The 16,443-nt window shown below is 51.2% G+C and overlaps 12 protein-coding genes across 12 annotated transcripts; all 12 read left to right on the top strand.

Annotated features, from left to right (window-relative positions):
• Positions 1-98: 98 nt before the first annotated feature.
• On the top strand, positions 99-1,169 carry DQ04_03631110 (glycerophosphoryl diester phosphodiesterase; the record flags this gene model as incomplete). The annotated part of the gene is made up of 1 exon (XM_009312991.1): positions 99-1,169. The coding sequence occupies one exon, from the start codon at positions 99-101 to the stop codon at positions 1,167-1,169; it is 1,071 nt and encodes a 356-aa protein (XP_009311266.1).
• Positions 1,170-1,420: 251 nt separating this feature from the next.
• Positions 1,421-1,834, top strand: DQ04_03631100 (hypothetical protein; the record flags this gene model as incomplete). The annotated part of the gene is made up of 1 exon (XM_009312990.1): positions 1,421-1,834. One exon carries the CDS (start codon positions 1,421-1,423, stop codon positions 1,832-1,834), a length of 414 nt encoding a protein of 137 aa, XP_009311265.1.
• A 179-nt stretch (positions 1,835-2,013) lies between these two features.
• On the top strand, positions 2,014-3,948 carry DQ04_03631090 (centrosomal protein 76kDa; the record flags this gene model as incomplete). Its single annotated transcript, XM_009312989.1, has 1 exon — positions 2,014-3,948. The coding sequence occupies one exon, from the start codon at positions 2,014-2,016 to the stop codon at positions 3,946-3,948; it is 1,935 nt and encodes a 644-aa protein (XP_009311264.1).
• A 389-nt stretch (positions 3,949-4,337) lies between these two features.
• Positions 4,338-5,870, top strand: DQ04_03631080 (mitochondrial DEAD box protein; the record flags this gene model as incomplete). The annotated part of the gene is made up of 1 exon (XM_009312988.1): positions 4,338-5,870. One exon carries the CDS (start codon positions 4,338-4,340, stop codon positions 5,868-5,870), a length of 1,533 nt encoding a protein of 510 aa, XP_009311263.1.
• Positions 5,871-6,243: 373 nt separating this feature from the next.
• DQ04_03631070 (putative translation factor (SUA5)) lies at positions 6,244-7,368 on the top strand (the record flags this gene model as incomplete). Its single annotated transcript, XM_009312987.1, has 1 exon — positions 6,244-7,368. The coding sequence occupies one exon, from the start codon at positions 6,244-6,246 to the stop codon at positions 7,366-7,368; it is 1,125 nt and encodes a 374-aa protein (XP_009311262.1).
• Positions 7,369-7,686: 318 nt separating this feature from the next.
• On the top strand, positions 7,687-8,094 carry DQ04_03631060 (DNA-directed RNA polymerase I/III subunit; the record flags this gene model as incomplete). Its single annotated transcript, XM_009312986.1, has 1 exon — positions 7,687-8,094. The coding sequence occupies one exon, from the start codon at positions 7,687-7,689 to the stop codon at positions 8,092-8,094; it is 408 nt and encodes a 135-aa protein (XP_009311261.1).
• A 394-nt stretch (positions 8,095-8,488) lies between these two features.
• On the top strand, positions 8,489-9,097 carry DQ04_03631050 (DPCD protein; the record flags this gene model as incomplete). Its single annotated transcript, XM_009312985.1, has 1 exon — positions 8,489-9,097. One exon carries the CDS (start codon positions 8,489-8,491, stop codon positions 9,095-9,097), a length of 609 nt encoding a protein of 202 aa, XP_009311260.1.
• A 366-nt stretch (positions 9,098-9,463) lies between these two features.
• Positions 9,464-9,985, top strand: DQ04_03631040 (putative NADH dehydrogenase subunit NB6M; the record flags this gene model as incomplete). Its single annotated transcript, XM_009312984.1, has 1 exon — positions 9,464-9,985. The coding sequence occupies one exon, from the start codon at positions 9,464-9,466 to the stop codon at positions 9,983-9,985; it is 522 nt and encodes a 173-aa protein (XP_009311259.1).
• A 599-nt stretch (positions 9,986-10,584) lies between these two features.
• On the top strand, positions 10,585-12,321 carry DQ04_03631030 (hypothetical protein; the record flags this gene model as incomplete). The annotated part of the gene is made up of 1 exon (XM_009312983.1): positions 10,585-12,321. The coding sequence occupies one exon, from the start codon at positions 10,585-10,587 to the stop codon at positions 12,319-12,321; it is 1,737 nt and encodes a 578-aa protein (XP_009311258.1).
• Positions 12,322-12,579: 258 nt separating this feature from the next.
• DQ04_03631020 (hypothetical protein) lies at positions 12,580-14,037 on the top strand (the record flags this gene model as incomplete). The annotated part of the gene is made up of 1 exon (XM_009312982.1): positions 12,580-14,037. The coding sequence occupies one exon, from the start codon at positions 12,580-12,582 to the stop codon at positions 14,035-14,037; it is 1,458 nt and encodes a 485-aa protein (XP_009311257.1).
• Positions 14,038-14,460: 423 nt separating this feature from the next.
• On the top strand, positions 14,461-16,131 carry DQ04_03631010 (Small Surface Antigen; the record flags this gene model as incomplete). The annotated part of the gene is made up of 1 exon (XM_009312981.1): positions 14,461-16,131. The coding sequence occupies one exon, from the start codon at positions 14,461-14,463 to the stop codon at positions 16,129-16,131; it is 1,671 nt and encodes a 556-aa protein (XP_009311256.1).
• A 6-nt stretch (positions 16,132-16,137) lies between these two features.
• Positions 16,138-16,443, top strand: DQ04_03631000 (hypothetical protein; the record flags this gene model as incomplete). The annotated part of the gene is made up of 1 exon (XM_009312980.1): positions 16,138-16,443. A coding segment is annotated over one exon (306 nt), but the record flags the coding sequence as incomplete, so codon positions are not given.

Here is a 16,443-nt window from a genome sequence, read left to right as displayed (position 1 = left end):
CGAGTATGTGGTCCGTCTTTTTTGTATTTCTCAAAATTTTTTAGAGTGGATTTTTTCTTTCTTAAGAAGCAGATCATTAACATTTCTAAGACGATAGAATGGTCTCTCGTGGCGTTGTCGCAGCTGTTTGTCTTGGTGGCTATATTGTAGCTTCAATGGTACTGGTTCGCGTAATTCCGCTCCGTGGTGATAAGAAGAGGATCAAAGAGGTCCTGAAAAAGCGTTTTCCTTACTCCGTAACCCGCATAGCTCACCGGGGCGGCTCTTTAATAGGACCAGAAAACACCATGTATACATTTCAGCGAGCTGTCTTCGAGTATAATACCGATATGCTGGAATTGGACGTTCAGCAATCAAAGGATGGAGAAATTGTTGTTTCACACGATGCCGATCTCTCACGGACTTGTGTAATGGGGCACCATAACACTAGTGTGGATAATCTTATGGTGAGTGGGGATCCGAATGCTACGCTGCCTCAATCACGTCGGAAAATACCTCTTCATTTTAAGTCGCTTTTGCGGGGTGACCATTATGAGGCTACAGAGGCAGTTCCTGTTGATGAGACTACGCGTGTTTGTCTGCTATCGGAGGTATTTGATGCGTTCCCCAAGATCCCTATTCATATTGACATTAAATGTGAAGGGGCTGACTTCACCGAACGTGTACTTAAACTGATCGAACAATACGGACGGGAAACCAAGACGTTTGTTGGTAGCAGTAATTGGCGCAATCGGAGTCACATTCTTCGTTATTTTCAGCGTGGGCATTCTGCAGGGGGTGAAGACCCTCAGGAAAAACGCAAACGATTTCGAATATTTGCTGGTCCACTGGATTACGTTATTGTACAAGTGGCCTATTATCTTGGAGTGCTCCCCTTTTTCCCCTTGAGCTTTGATGTGTTTTCTATTCCAATTTTTACGAAGAGCAAGAAAGAAGAACTTGACTCTTATTTTACACGCTTTCTTGCCTACTTTTTGAATTCACCTACTTTATGGGAGCACTTGCAGCGACGAGGGATTCTTGTTGTGGGATGGGTCCTGAATGATCCAGAGGAATTCGAGGAGGCTACAAAGTGGCCAATAAACGGCATCATGTCAGACGATCTCGGCGCCTTAAACGCCTTTTTTGACGCTCATGATGTCTCTGCCACAATGAACCTTCTGGATTAAATGGTACACATTAGTACACTGCTTTTTTTTCTTTATCCTTATTTCAGCTTCTTGTCATCGAATACGGATACCGTAGTGCTGCTATTCCAATGGTTTAATTTGTATTTGATCAACTTTGTCTTTTGTTCTTCTTTTATTTCTCCGAGATGGATGAGGTTGTCGCCTATTGGTGTGGATTCTATTAATTGCTTGTAGAAGCACCAGCAGATTCTTCTGTTTTTTTGCATTTTTACGCCGAGGTGGGGTGTCGCATGCGTTCGTTGCTTTACCTTGGTGCGGGAGCCCTACTCTCGCTTTCGTGGTTCACTTTTGCGGATGGACTTCTTATGGCAAAACAGATTGGCGTTCCGTACAATTTCTTAATGTGGTTACCTTCTATTATGATTTTGTGCGGGATGTTCGTGCTCAGATTTGTGGATGCAAAGGTGATCGCTGAGGCAGATGCCTTAATGGAGGACGGTAATGCGCCACGCGAGAAAACGTTTTTCTTTGTTGGTGCTTTGTTGATAGTCGGAGGTTTCGCAGTGGCTCTTTGGAAGGCGATTGATCCTTACGCCGAGACTAGCAGCTCATGGCCTGGTGTTTCTCTCGTGATTCAGAGCGTGCTTCTTGCCTTGTGCAGTGGACTTCTTTTTTTAGTGGAAGTGCAGAGGAATGAGGACTGAAATTAAACAACCATTCGCATTTTCTGTTTCTGGTGATGCGGGGTCCTCGGCTGTTTGAATTTTTATGAAGCGTCCTGAATGGTTTTTTGGGGAGTAATTCAGATTGACTATGCGCTTTATTTGTGCTGTGCTTCTTTTTTTTCTTGGTTTTGCACATCTTTCTTTATGTGAGGGAATAAATGACGGATACTCTTTCAGAGGTGAGTGCTGAGCGCTTAAAGAAGCTTCGTGGAGCAGTGCATGATTTTCTTCAAGAGTCGAGTGTGTATTCTAAGATCCGGGATATTGTAGACTCGTACATCGCCGAAAACCCGGGGGATGCATTAGACCCAACATCTTCTGCCGATGTGATGAAGATTGTGCGAGAGAAAGGCGTGGTTCAGGATTTATTGAGTCGATTACACAGTGAAAAACGCTTGAGTGCGGCACAAACACAGAGTGCAGCCCATTCGTGGAAGCTTGTGCCGGGGGAGTACTACCTGCACCTGAGATTGGCTGGGGGGAAAGCGTTTGTGGATAATTTGGATCTGAGCCCGGGGGTGGCCAAGGGCTATCAAATGTATGTTGCGTTACACTTCGGGTCGCAGCGCTACCGGTCTATCGCAGAAAACGCTTCTGTAGATCCCCCTTTTAGCGATGAGTTCCTTATAGGGCTCGACTACAAGACATTTGGCTCCTGTGCAGCTGATTTAATAGAGGTTTCAACTCCCCTTCACGTAGCCGTCATCCGAGAAGACCGGTTGTTAACAAACGCCAGGGTGATTGGTGAAAATGTGGTTGACTGGAGAAGGGTGCTGCGCACAGGTTATCTTGGTTTGACAGTTGAGCTTTGTGGGGAGAACCCAGGTATTCCTGCCGGTATACTGGAACTCCAACTTGAGTTGCTACCCAACAAAGCTCCTCGCTATTCAGAAGAAGATGTCACTTCAAGAATTGACTTGCAACGTTCTGCAATCACCTCTGCGGATCGCGAATTTCTTCTTTATGCACGTCGCTGGTGGATGGAATTTCAAGATATCCGTCCTGCTCACAAACAACGAAGAGTAAAAGTTTTTGCATCTACATCGAATGGGAGAATGGTTCCCACGACTCACTTTGTCTCTGTCATTCAACCTGAAAGGGGAATTGAAACGCCTTTTGAAGCCTCTAGGTTTGTTTCTCTTTTAGCTGTGACTGATGAAGAACACCTCACGCATGAGGTTCTTCTTGGTGGATCGGGGGGCCACAAGGTAGCAAACTGTTGGCTTTCAATGTTTGCTTTCCTTTCGCAGAGACGAGGGGAACCATGTAACCACGCCGCGCTTTTGTGTTCCTTGTTGCTTGGGTTTGGCCTTGATGCGTACTGTGCTGTTGGAACAGACAATAAAGGAAATACGGCCATGTTGGTCGTGTCCCGCAAACGTGTTAGTGCCGGCGTTTTTGAAGTTATATTCTGGGAACCTACAACAGGAAACCGCTACTCGAGGACAGATGCACATCCGTACGAAACTATTGGGTGTGTGTTTAGTCATCGGTCCTTCTATGCAAACATTCAGCAATCAGACGCTGCTGTTACTGTTTCATTTGATCTCGATAATGAAGAGTTGTGGAAGCCCTTAAACCCTCTGAAACTCCGCATGCTTCCAAAGTATCCGAACCCTTCACTTTTATGGGTTCCGTGTGATACAAAGAGTTTGGAGGATCAATTGCAGGCTGAGTTAATGCGTGAAGTAACTGAATACCGTGATGCTCGCGGGATCGTCACATGCTTTGATGATGGTCTTGCCTATGTTCTTTCACAAGCGCTTTCCTCATATGAAAGTCAGCGACGTAATGGCACCCCGGAAGACCTGTCGCTCTTCGAATCTTGTGTGAAGGGAATCATAGGTGAGGGCAAAACATTTAAAGGTGTACCAGTAAATGTGACGCATTTGAATAGTCGTAAGATACTGGCAGCGTTTGGAGGGAGTGCCTCTGGGAGAGAGATACTTGAGTTGGCGGCGGACACTCTCTCACTGGCGGTTCGGGTGAAGGTGTATCCGTTTCCAGAGGGTGTGAACTCGGTTTGGGTGATGCTTGCAGCATCTTATAGGCTTACCCCATTTCAGCAAGGCTCACTGAATACTGGTACCTGATCTGAATATGCGATGCACATGCATACAACGTTCATAGAGAAGTCCTTTTTGTCTTTTTTTTAGTTGTTATTGTTTCCTCTGCAATACATAGAAAAACCTGGGAGGTTGTGCCGTTTGTATGAGTTCAGCTTTTTGTGAAAATGAAGAAATAACAACAGAAACAAAAACTGAAAACTCAAATAAATGGTTTCATTACTCAGAATCGTTGGCTTTTTTTTTTTACAAAAAATCATTTACATTTTTTAGTTATATCAACAAGTAAAGGAAGGTGGTAGGATCATTGTCATATGAGGGCGTTAAGGTGTGTCAGAAAGGTCCTTTTAACCTCAGCATGGCCGTTGTGTAGCGTGCCGGTCAGCAACCCCTTACGCTTTCTTGCAACCACACCTATGTGCTTGGTGGAACATATCGGTGCATCGTCCTGTGCGAGCTATGATGAAGACGAATGGGATCCCCTTGAGACACCTTCTATTCCTCACAGAGGCAGTACTTCCTCTCCGCGAGGAAATATTCCGCCTTTTGTAAAAGACGTTCACTCCGCCGGAGTTTTATTTCCTGCTTCTAAAACTGCAACACCGAAAGTTTCTGTTGTTGATTCGCGCGGAAATGCAGTTTCGGTGGCATCTGTTGAATGTTTTTCAGCGTTGACAGATGCGCCTCAATGGCTCTCAGAAGGGCTTAAGTCATTAGCCTTTCCAACCACGACTCCAATTCAGTCATACACCATTCCAGTTCTTGCGGAGGGCCACGATGTGATTGGTCTTGCCCCAACCGGCTCAGGGAAAACAGTAGCCTTTGCGGTGCCTGCGTTGAAGCGATTCCAACCGAGTCCTGCTGGTCTTCCAACGATAGTGGTTCTCGCTCCAACCAGAGAGCTTGTGCAGCAAACGGCAAAAGTGTTTCAACAACTGAGTTCTGGTAGTGTTCGTGTTTGTGAAGCGTATGGCGGGGCTCCACGAGAGGTTCAAGCCCGACGGTTACACAAGGGATGTGATGTGCTCATAGCTTGCCCTGGCCGCTTAAAAGATTTTCTCCAGAACGGGGATGTGACACTTGACCACATGTCTTTCCTGGTGTTTGATGAGGCAGACAGACTTCTTGACATGGGATTTAAGGTTCAATTAGATGAGATTTTGGGTTATGCTGACCCTTCTCGTCCTGTTCAAACAATGATGTGGTCAGCCACATGGCCAAAAGCGGTAGAGGAGCTGGCGCGTGATTACCTTTCACAAAACCGTTATACAATTCGTGCAGGAACAGCTGGCATAGGTTTGCAAGTGAATGAAAATATCAAACAACATGTCTTCTTTGCAGATCACCCACAACAAAAGATGGAGACCCTCGTATCATTAATAGAAAAGGGAACCATTGATGAGAACACAGCAAAGATGATGATTTTTGTGGAACGCCAAACAGATACAGAAAATGCGGCTCACATGCTTGCACGAATGCTGGGTATACATTCCAGAAATGTCGGTGTTATTCACGGCGGTATGCAACAGCGTCAGCGAGATTATATTATGAATGACTTCAAACATAGTCGCACGCGGATACTTGTAGCGACAGATGTTGCGTCTCGCGGGATCGATTTCCCCGACGTAACATGCGTAGTGAACTTTATTGCACCAAAAAATATTGACAGTTACTGCCATAGAATCGGGCGCACCGGAAGGGCTGGCCGCACGGGGGACTCCTTCACATTTATTGGGCGTTCAGATGGGTCTTTAGCAAAGGAGCTTGTAGGTTACCTAGAGATGTGTAAAATGCATGTCCCAAAACAGCTTGTAGATGTCGCTGAGCAGTATACCCAGGCTGAGGAGGAGCGTCGCACGAGACGGACCTGGGGTGGCCGGTCTAAACGAGGTAACAGTCGTTGGAAGTCAGATAACGACAGCCGCTCATATCGCGACAGTGGCTGGTAGCAAGATTACCTTTGGTTTCCTTCTATGCCCATCTTCATTTATGGGTGATCGTTACAGATACATCTTTCCAGAGGGCGAGTGCTATGGGTATATAGGTCCACTGCTTTTTTTTTTGAAATACTTTCTTTGTACCCACACATACTGTTCTTCTTGCAGGTGTGCTGCGAGTATGTGTGGAGAAATTCAAGTAGTAATTTGAAAGGGAAAGGTAAATAAAGGAAAACGAACCAAAAATAAACTGATTTGAAGCGAATGAAAACTTGCACCAAATTCGACTTGTATCTGTTTTTCCTTTTACTATGATTTTTCCTTAACTTCATCTTTGAAAGGGCCGAACTTCCGGTTTGTGGGGTGCTTTGCTGTTTGTCGCATCATGGCGAAGATTATCAGCCCATGCGATTTAGAGTGCGCTGCCGAAGCGCTGGCGCGAGGAAACTTAGTGGCACTTCCCACAGAAACTGTATATGGGCTGGGAGGTAATGCTCTCAATGAGGATGCGGTGAAGAAAATCTTTGCTGTGAAAGGTCGCCCATCCACCGACCCGCTGATTTGTCATGTGACTGATGTTGAAAAAGCAGTGGCGCTGTGGGATGTGAAAGCAGACCCCGCAGCTCTCGAACTGGCAAAATGTCTGGGGTCAGCAATTTGGCCAGGGCCACTAACGATTGTGTTTAAGGCAAATCCATCATTGCCAAACGCGGTGACTGGCGGCTCTGGCTTCGTGGGCGCGCGAATACCACGCCACCCAGTTGCCTTGCAGTTGCTGGAGCTTGTGGGTTTCCCTGTGGCGGCTCCTAGTGCCAATACTTTCGGTCACGTTAGCCCAACCATGGCTGAGCATGTTCTCAAGGATCTGGGGCCAAAGGATCCTTCACTGCTTATTATCGACGGTGGGCACTGCGACATTGGTATTGAATCCACTGTGGTGAAAGTGAACAGTGTTGAGAGTGTTGAAATATTGCGTCGTGGTGAGGTCTCACTTACTGACGTACAACGTGCCATTGGGGACAAGTTTGCCGCACATATCACGATTAGGGATACACGTGCTCGCCACCTTACCCCTGATGTGGCGATGGATGGGCCCGGACAACTGCTTACGCACTACTCGCCCAGTGTCCCGTCGAGGCTGCTGACACCTAGCAGTCTCACCGCTGATATGTCGATAGATCTGCGTAATGTGGTGGTCGAGCTCTCGACAGGGTCGAAAGGAGTTCCACTGAGTCACACTGTAGTGATTGACTTTGGGGGTCACCTGCAAGCCCTCAGGCCAGGCTGCCTGGCGTATCGTGATCTCAGCGCTAAAGCCGAGGTGCGAGAGGCCTGCTTCGCCGTATTTGAAGCTCTGCGGTGGAGTGAAACGATCCCATCCGCGGAGGTGGTGCTTTTCCCGTTAATATCGGAGTGGCCACATGCTATCGCTGACACGGAGCTCCTCGCGGCAGTGGAGGATCGTTTATTCCGTGCCGCCTCCGGTCGAATCGTCTGCATTCGCCTTTGAGCATAAACGCGTAAGCTGTCCTGCCTATCCCTGCCAGATATTTCGGCCTCGCACCAAATGCCAATGACGTGAGAGTCCCAGCGTCGTGCAGGCCTGTACGTGCGTCGTGGTGCAAAGTTCTTTTAACAAGAAAAAAAAAACACAATGCTAACGGAATGTGTTGTAAATTTGATCAACAAAAAAGGAAATGACCTAAATGGGTGACGTGTGTAATGAATAGGAGGACCTTTTTTCTATTAAACCTATTTCCTTCATTTATTTATTTTATTTATTTTTATTTTTTGAAAAAATGATTTCTTTTCCAAGTGCTTGTAGGTTATGGCATTTAACCCCCGGGACGCGTTCATTCTGCACCAGGAGCAGATCCAGAGGCAGAATGAGGGGGATGAGGTGGATACCTCCGCCGAGCAAAAAGTACAAATAGACTTACAGCGACTCACGGATTCAGAGTCTGCAGTAACTATCACATTTTCTCATGAGGATCATACCCTGGGAAACCCTCTACGCCATGTACTCATGCAAAATCCTGAGGTGACAAGCGCCGGCTACGCCATTCCACATCCACTGGAAGCAAAAATGCTGCTGCACGTCCAATCTACTGACTACGCAGTCGAGGCTGTGGCGGAAGGACTTGAACGTTTAGCTTCTATCTGTGATCAAACGTTGCAGAGCTTCGAAGAGTGTATGCGTAGGACAAAATGCGAGGGAATTAAGCTTGAGGAGTAGGTGCTCATCGAATTATTGTTCTTTCTTTTTTTTTCCGTTGTGTTCTGTTTACAGAGATCGTGTCCAAACCTCAACACTCTCACGGCTCCCAGGAGTAGGAGATGAGGACAACGCCTGTGTGTACATCTGTGTCTCTGTGTGAATGTGGGTGCGCTGTTGTTGTTGTGTTGCGACGAAGACGGGGGGAGGGGGTTCGCCTGTTTCCCCTCATAACGAAGGAGGCTTCGCTCTAATTCGTGTAATGGTAAAATGACAGTGGACATATTGTGTACCTCGTTGCAACAACCAATTGTATCGTGTCTTGTGCTGGATGGAAAAGTAAAAGCCCATCTGAAACGTGCGTGCGCTTCCTTCCGGGATTGCTCTTGAGGCAAAAGAATAGCGATAAAAAGACATGAATACCACCCTTGCAGAGCCCAAGACATCCATCATTGTAAATGGGCGCAAGCGCATTACTTCCAAGTTCACTGATGGTAGCGAGATGATTGAAGAGTTTGACGTTATCACCGATGATCTTCTCCTGCGCAAGCGACGAATGAAGAACGCTCTTGGGAACTATAGCGACTGGGAGGTCGAGGTGGGAACTGAAACGCGGGTGCGAAACTTAGACAAGGAGTTACTGGTAGAATCCAACGGCAGCCCTGAGCTAGTGAAGCAAGACACACCCGAATATCATGTCTTTCGAATCCGCAACCTGCCATACAAAAAGGATGTATTTAATGTTGCAATTGAGCGGCGAAATGCTGAGGACGTTGGCGAGATTGTGGTGCGCACAAGTAACAAAAAATACTTTAAAAGACTGAGCATTTCTGCCCTTCAGCAGCATAACATTCCACTCGACCCGGCGAATCTCTCCTACGACGTGCAACACAACACACTGATCATTCGCTACAGGAAACATCTTGCCGTTTTGGCTTCGGAGGCGGCGGCAAAGAAGGAAAGAGCAGCACTGCCTGCGAAGCGTGTTGACGAGGCGGAGAGTGCGGGGTGTGCGCAGCAGTAAGTGACGGGTGCAGCCCCACTGGACCTGAGCTGCATCCCGCCCACGCTCACACGTATACTCACACACCTGGAGTTGTATTTATTTCACCTTCACTCCCTCTGTACATGAATGGCACGGAGGTGCCTTCGGCGCATAAACAGGGATTCACCGTGAAGCGGCTTGCTCTTTCTCCCCCCCCCCCCCCCNCTCTCTCTCTCTCTCTCGTCCCTTTTTTCTTGCGCAGGTCCAGATCAGTAGTAAGTCTGAGAAAGGGACGTACAACCTTTTAGGAGAAGGAAAGAAACGAATAGTGAGAAGAATAGGCCTCAATATTTGGTGGCCGAAATCGTACAGACAAGTACGTAACGACAAACAGGTTAAACGTAGATGCTCCGGCAGACTTTGCCTCGCCTCGTACGCGATCCTGTGCCGACTGACACCAAAGCCTTTTACTCATGGTTCAGTGGACAGGCATACCGACAGGAACGTGTGATCCCTGGTGGATACCCTGCAGTTCGTGTGTATCCCGTGTACGGCAAGCGGTGGTTTACGGGCCGCACCGTAATGGCGATGATTGCCGGCGTCTCGCTCTTTGGTGCGTGGTATCGGCCTGAGAAGGAGCGGTACAACATGGAGATGATGATTGAATGGTCCGAAAGGCAAGCTGCGCATCTCCCATACCAGAAGGCGGAGGTTAATCTTCGTTGCCTTATCACCAGCTACAAACGCCACCGCTACGAGCAAGAAAATCTCATTGATAAAGGTTTTGTGGGTTTGACGTCAGAGTTCCGCAAGTTCTTTTATCACGACGACGTTTGGCGTCCGCCACTACACGATGTTCTTATGCATCCATACACCAAGTATGGCGGCCCACTGTTTAGCTACAATTGGACCATCGGTTACTTCTAGCTTGAAGGAGTGTGAGAGAAGTGTAGGGTTTGGAGTGTTACTTAGTTGTGTGGTCGTTCCAGAGGTCTGCCACTCCTTTGTGCGTGTGCACACTTCATTTTTTTGGTGCTATGAGGGGACTTGAGAGGCAAGAGGAACGCAAACATGTTGGGAGTGGTGGGTTTAGGGTTTGTGGGGTGGGGACTAGGAAAGATGAGAGGAGTTATCAAGTAGCGTAGCGAAGTACAACAATGGATTCCCTTTAGGCCGATGTAGTGTGTTGCAAACAATAATAATACCAAACCAAAACAGAAAAAAAATGACGAGTTTGTGTACAAAACAGCTGTGCAATGTGCTGCGGGACGCCGCTCTCTCGGTTCATGCTCTGTTGGCATGCGTGTGATTGTGCCACACCTCACTTGTGCATATGATGCTCTGCTTCTTCCTCTTTGAGGTCCCTTTTGCGTGTAGGGGAGGGGGCTGGGGCGCAGGAGGTGAAAAAAGGGGGAAAAAGAAGAAGCCACGTAACCGCGAAAGGGAAGAGATATATCCAGACAGAGGTATCAAGAGACGTGACAGAGCAACGAAAGAGTGGGCCTCTGTTGGGGTATAGATATTCAATGGAGGACGAGAATGAGCTCTGGTCCACCGCTGCGGTATTTCGCGGTACAGAGGAGTACGCCGCCGCCTTCAACCTAGAGGTGTGGAAGGCGCAGCAGCAGTCACGCATGCGCAGTGAACTGGGGGAAGAAAAGGCGCGGTTGCAGAAGACAATCGCGGCGGAGGTGCGCAAGCGCGAGGAGCAGCGCCTTGCGGAGCTTGACGCCTTCCGGCAGGAGCTGGAGCAGCTCGCGCGGCGGCTGCAGCTGCGCGAGGACGTGTTGCAGAGGCGCACTTCGCAGTTTGAGGCCCGTGAGGCGGTCTTTGAGGAGCGCCGCGTCAAGGTGGCGGAGCAGCACGAGCGGCACCTGGTCGCGCTCGAGGACCGCACACGGCGGCAGCTGGAAGAGGCAGTGGTACAACAAGACACCCTCAAGGCGGAGCTGCGCGAGCGCGATGGCAGAATTGTCCGCCTCGAGGAGCGGCTGCGTGCTGCAGAAAGCGAGTACGACACGTTGCAGCGCTGCATGGCCCGCACCGTCGCGGACGACGAGGACAAGGCGCGGGCCAGCCGGCTGGAAGAGCAGCTGGCAACAGCGAATGCGACGCTGATGGGCCTACAGGTGCAGTTAAAGGAGCGGGAGGCGGAGCTGGCGCTGACCCGGAAGGAGCGCGATCAGCTCGAGCGGGCGTCCAAGCTCTACAAGGAGCAGCTTGGCCAACTTGCCCAGCGTTACAGCGATTTGCAGCAGCAGTGGCACCACCGCGAGCGGGTGCTGCTAGAGGACGATCGCCATCGTTTGGAGGAGGCGAAGCGGCGTCACGAACTTGCCGTACGTCAAGCGGGCAGTGGCGCGAAGGGCGTGCACGGCTACGAGCTGCTCCGTCAGCAGGTCGCAGAGAACATCGCGCCTAGGGCACTGAGGGACGCGGTGTCCACGCGAGGTGGCGCTGGCACCGAGGACGACTACCACGCGCTACTCAAGGAGCTGCAGGGCGACGTGGCGAAGGGCCTGCACGAGTTGAAGGGAAAGGGGAAGAAGAGCACCTCCAAGCCGTCACGGCAGCGGTTGGTGTACGCCGAAGTGGCGCCACGCCGTCATGCGGAGGAACTTCCGCGTAAGAGGCACACTGACCCAGCAGTCGCGACAATAACAACAGCAACAGTAGGTGGCACGCAGCGTAAACCGCACAACGTGGCGCGAGCCACTGCCCCCCACGACGAGACCATCACCTCGACACTCTCTTCTTTGTCACAACGCGAGAGCGATGGCCGTCGCGAATCGACGGAGCCGTACACCAGCCCTCTTGAGGACAGGCCTCTGGCAAATGAGGAGGCAGAGGTCGACATGTCCTCGTCTTACTGCTATGCAGAGGTGGAGTCCTGGGCCACCGACGGCGAGGAGCATCGTGCCTTACCGAGGGACGCGACAAGTTACTTGCCACCTCTCGTTCCCACAACCTCTGACATAAAACTGGAGTTTCCGCCACCGCCACCGCTGCTGCCACCGCCCCAGCAGCAGCAGCAGCAACAGCCGCTCCCTTTGCCGGAGGATTTTGTGCAGGCGTCGAGAGCAGCCCCACCGCCCCCCTCGCGGGACTCCACCAGGGCCGAAATGGTGGCGTTTGTTGAGAAGCTGCAGGCGAATAAGCAAAAACTCCTAGAATCCGGCGTGTACAGTGAAAGTGACACACTCTTAAGGGAGATGACGGACAAAATTGCACTCTACGAGGATTTTCTGTCGAAGCATTTCTGAGCCCTTCTGTTCACTCCCCCACAGCAGTACCGGACATGGGGTGTCACCGCATAGACGCATCGCGAGTTTATTGATGTTACCGATGTGTGCCGCAACTTTATGCACTCTATCCCTAGTGGTGCTTGGTGGTGACTGCTGTTGTTGTTGTTGTTGTTGCCGAACAGCTTGTTTCTTATTCCCTTTCCTTGGTTCCTTTGTTCTTTTTCGTCTTCCTTTCGTGTCCATCCTCTTTGACGGTGATATCATGTAGTCCAAGAGATGTGTGCAGCCGCGGGTGCCATGGATCTGCGTGTGCCGCTCGCGTGCGTGCTCAGCTCGCCACTCGGTCACCGCCACGCAATTCCGCACCGCACGCTCCGACTGGGGGCGGCGCATCCGTTTGTTGAATACCTCGACTCCGATGACACGCGCCTGCCGCAGCACCCCACACTGGCGGTGGTGGCGCAGTCGGCGGATGCGTACGAGACCTATGTTGGCGAGGACGTCTGGCACCAACAGGAGCCGAACAACAGCAGCGATAACAAGAACGGTGAAGGCAACGGTGACACAGACGCAGTGCCGCGGTTTGACGATGTGGTGCAGTGGGTGATCGAGGCCCTGAGCGCGGTGGGCGGAGACGGTGCCGGAGTAGTGCTCTGCGGGCGCTGCGTTGTCGCCGACGACTGCGGGTGGGCGGTGCTTTCCCGCACACCGGCGCTGCACTCGCCGCGAGACGTTTTCGTTACGATGCGCAACTCGTCCAAGTTCCTGCGTGACGTGCATCACCAGCTGCGCGGTGAGAAGTCAGGAGAAGAAGCTGAAGAAGCCGCATCAGCACCAGTGCAGGTGGAACTGACGCTGGCGAAATCCATGGGCGGAGACCCCGTGAAGGAGTTTCGTGTGTTTCTCCCATATCGCCTCTACACAACGGACGGCGAGGTGCAGGTAGAGCTGTGGGACGACCACGTGTATGCCGGCATCAGTCAGCGCGCGACGGACGTATGCTTTCCAGCGCTCATGGCGTGGGATGTGGAGAGGCATGATGAGAGCTACGCTGTTGTGATGCGGCACGTCACGAACGCCATGGTATTGGAGAAGGCACTTGCGAAGGATATACAGCTGCGTGCGGCACTGCTACGGCAAGCTGCTGCTGTTGCTGGTTGTGGTGGTGATGACGGTAAACGACGTGAGGTGCCGTGTGTTTTGCTGCTCTCAGTGGACGTGCTCTTTGAGAGCCTGTCGCTGCCGGTGCACCTGCTGAGCGCGAAAGTGCGGTGCTTCCGTCACGACGATGAGAGGGACCCTGCGTGTACGTTTCCCTTCATTCAAGAGGACAATACCGCAACAAGTCACAACAGCAGAAACCACAAGGGTGATGACGAAGATGATGGAAGTGAGGAGAGTGGCGAGGAGGACATGTTGTACGACTCGGTTAGCTTCTTCCGCCTCTTCCGCGACGCTGCGAATTGGAACCGCCATGTGGAATTGTGGCGCCAGCGACACAGCAGAGGAGAGGCCTCTGACGTATGTGCCTCACAGCAGGAGCGGCGGTATTTCGTCATTGCATCGGAACGCAGCGATCTGGCACCAACGAAAGAAACAATGGCGAAGAAGGGGCTTCCGTTGGAGTTCATCCGACCCGAGCTGATGCAAGGTGATGAAGAGTTTCAGCGCGAGTGGCGGGAGAAGTTGATGCAGTGCATGTCTGCGGTGGGGCATCCGCAAGGGTCCAAATGAAGAAACACCCCCACACACACACACACGCACTCATACTCATAGCCTCACACACTCTCTCTCTGTCCCGAGTGTGTTTCTGTACGGTTATTCTCATTGCGCTGTTATTTCTGTATCCTTTGGTTTTGCACTCTTGCGAACCCATCTAGTGCTTATTATTATGGTTGTTATTATTGCTATTTGTTGTGCTGCTGCCTTTTGATATGGTATGTGTGGCAGCGTCTCTGCATGGTGGAGGTGCAAATTCGTATTCTATTCTGTAGTTTCTCTTTACTCTGCTGCACTGCTGCACGCTGAGGGAAGGAGGAAGGGAAGGATTGACGCTGGCAACAGCGTCATTTAGGAGCGGAGTGGTGACAGATACTTTACCTCGCTCTACGCACAATGTCAACAGGAAAAATCGTCGGTGACCACAGGTATAAGATCATGTGCCCCATCGCAAAGGGTGCGTTCAGCACAGTGTACCGTTGCGCTGACCTCACCACCGGCAAGATGTACGCGGTGAAAGTGGTAAGCAGGACAGTCATAGAGGCAAACAACATGCACAACGCGGTGGTGCGTGAGATCAATGCCATGGAGGTGGCACCCTCTTCCAAGTATTTGGTGAATCTCGTAGACAAGCTCGTCTCATCGCGCAACTACTACCTAGTGATGGATCTGGTTGAAGGTGGCACGCTCTTCGACCTCCTGCAGGAGTGGCGTCTCACACCCTCGTCACAGTGGGCGCGCCGGTTGTTCCGGCAGCTTCTCAACGGCCTGGAAACACTGCACCGCTCAAATGTTGTGCACCGCGATATTAAGCCAGAGAACCTGCTCCTCAACGAGGATCACACACAGTTGATGATATCAGATTTTGGCTTTGCATCCTACGCGCCTCCTGGCCGAATGCTTCACAGAGCCTGTGGGACACTGAAGTACTGTGCTCCTGAATTGCTTCTGCAGAGTCCTGAGTACGACGGCCGTAAGGTGGACGTGTGGGCTGCTGGTGTGACGCTCTACGTTATGCTCTTCGGCAGGCACCCGTTTGAAGGTGACGATGACAACATGGACAGTCTGGTGCAGGCAATATTGGCGGGAGGGTACTCTTTTCCACAGCGCATTTCACCCCACCTTGAGCATCTCTTCTCCGTGATGCTTCAACCTGTGCCAGCGAAGCGCTGGCCCGTGAAGCAGTTATTGCGGCACGTCTGGGTGCTGGGCGTCGACGGTGTCAAGGCTTCTTTGCTGCCTCGCTCTCCAGATTCCATTGGTGTCACGGCAAACAACTGCGGGTCTTGTAGAGCTCTGCCGGTGGAGTACATTGTGCGTTCATCTTTTGCAAGGGCACTGAAAGATGACTGTATGGATTTATTCATACATCGGTGCCGTTCGTGCCCTGACCTCTCCAGAGAAATGCGCCGCGCCGATAATCCGGATGAATGGAGCAACGGCAGCGCCGCTAGGAATGAGGACAGTGATGATATCGCTCTGGATGTTGACGGCAGCATTGATGCTGTTCATTTTGATTGTAATGGCGAGGGCGGTGGACCTCTGATGAGCCCCGAGTCAACTCCAAGCGACAACGATAACGTTAGCATCAGTGAAAGCGCTCTCCCATTTTCGCTGCACAGAAACTCCACCTCATCAGTTTCCTCATCCAGTTTCTCCAAGGGAAGTTCTGATGAGTCGCCGCCAAGCCACAAACGCGATCTTATGCTTACCATACGTGTCATTGTAAATTTTCTCTTATTTTGTACATCTCTAGTTCTTGTTGGTGGGCTGCGCTTGCTCTTTGATGTGGACTTCAGCGAACTTCCCATCCCTTCTTTTATCCACCGCACGGTGGAGAACTTGCTTGTCCCACCGCATGAGTGGCCGGCGCAGCGGTTCGAGGTGCATCGAATGCGTCACAGCCTGCCTGGTGCGACGCTGCGGCGCCTGTTTGCATGGGCGGAGGGGGTGATAGATACATCGGACTGGCGACGCCGAATGGTGCCGACACGAGAGGTTTCCAACGGCGTACATCCGTGCCAGAAGCAAGAGGTACGAGGCTCAGCTATAGCACCGCAGGACAGCAGCAGTTGTTCGTCAACATTACGAAGGCGGTATCTCAGGTGATGCTGGATGTGCTGCAGCACTCCAGTGAGAGAGACGGAGGATCTGCGACCACATGTTGGATTGCTTTCTCTAACTTTCTCTGTTTCTCTCTCTCAGCCAGTTGGTCAGTTACGACGCGCGGGAGTGACGCTTGCTGTGGTTGACCTTCTCTTTCAATCTCTGTGCTCCCACGCCTCCACACCGACGTGCAATGAGGCGCCCCCCAACGCCTTTTGGGCCGCTGATACGTTGTGCGGGTGCCACGCTGCTGGGGCAGCCGCATCGGGCGGCGGCGGCGGCGGCGGCGGCGGGACACATGACAAAGAAAAAGGG

This window comes from Trypanosoma grayi (genome assembly GCF_000691245.1).
Source record: "Trypanosoma grayi strain ANR4 Tgr_363_V1, whole genome shotgun sequence".
NCBI classification, from domain to species: domain Eukaryota; phylum Euglenozoa; class Kinetoplastea; order Trypanosomatida; family Trypanosomatidae; genus Trypanosoma; species Trypanosoma grayi.
The sequence above is the reverse complement of the archived record's forward strand: the minus strand, read 5'-3'. Positions and strand labels throughout refer to the sequence as shown.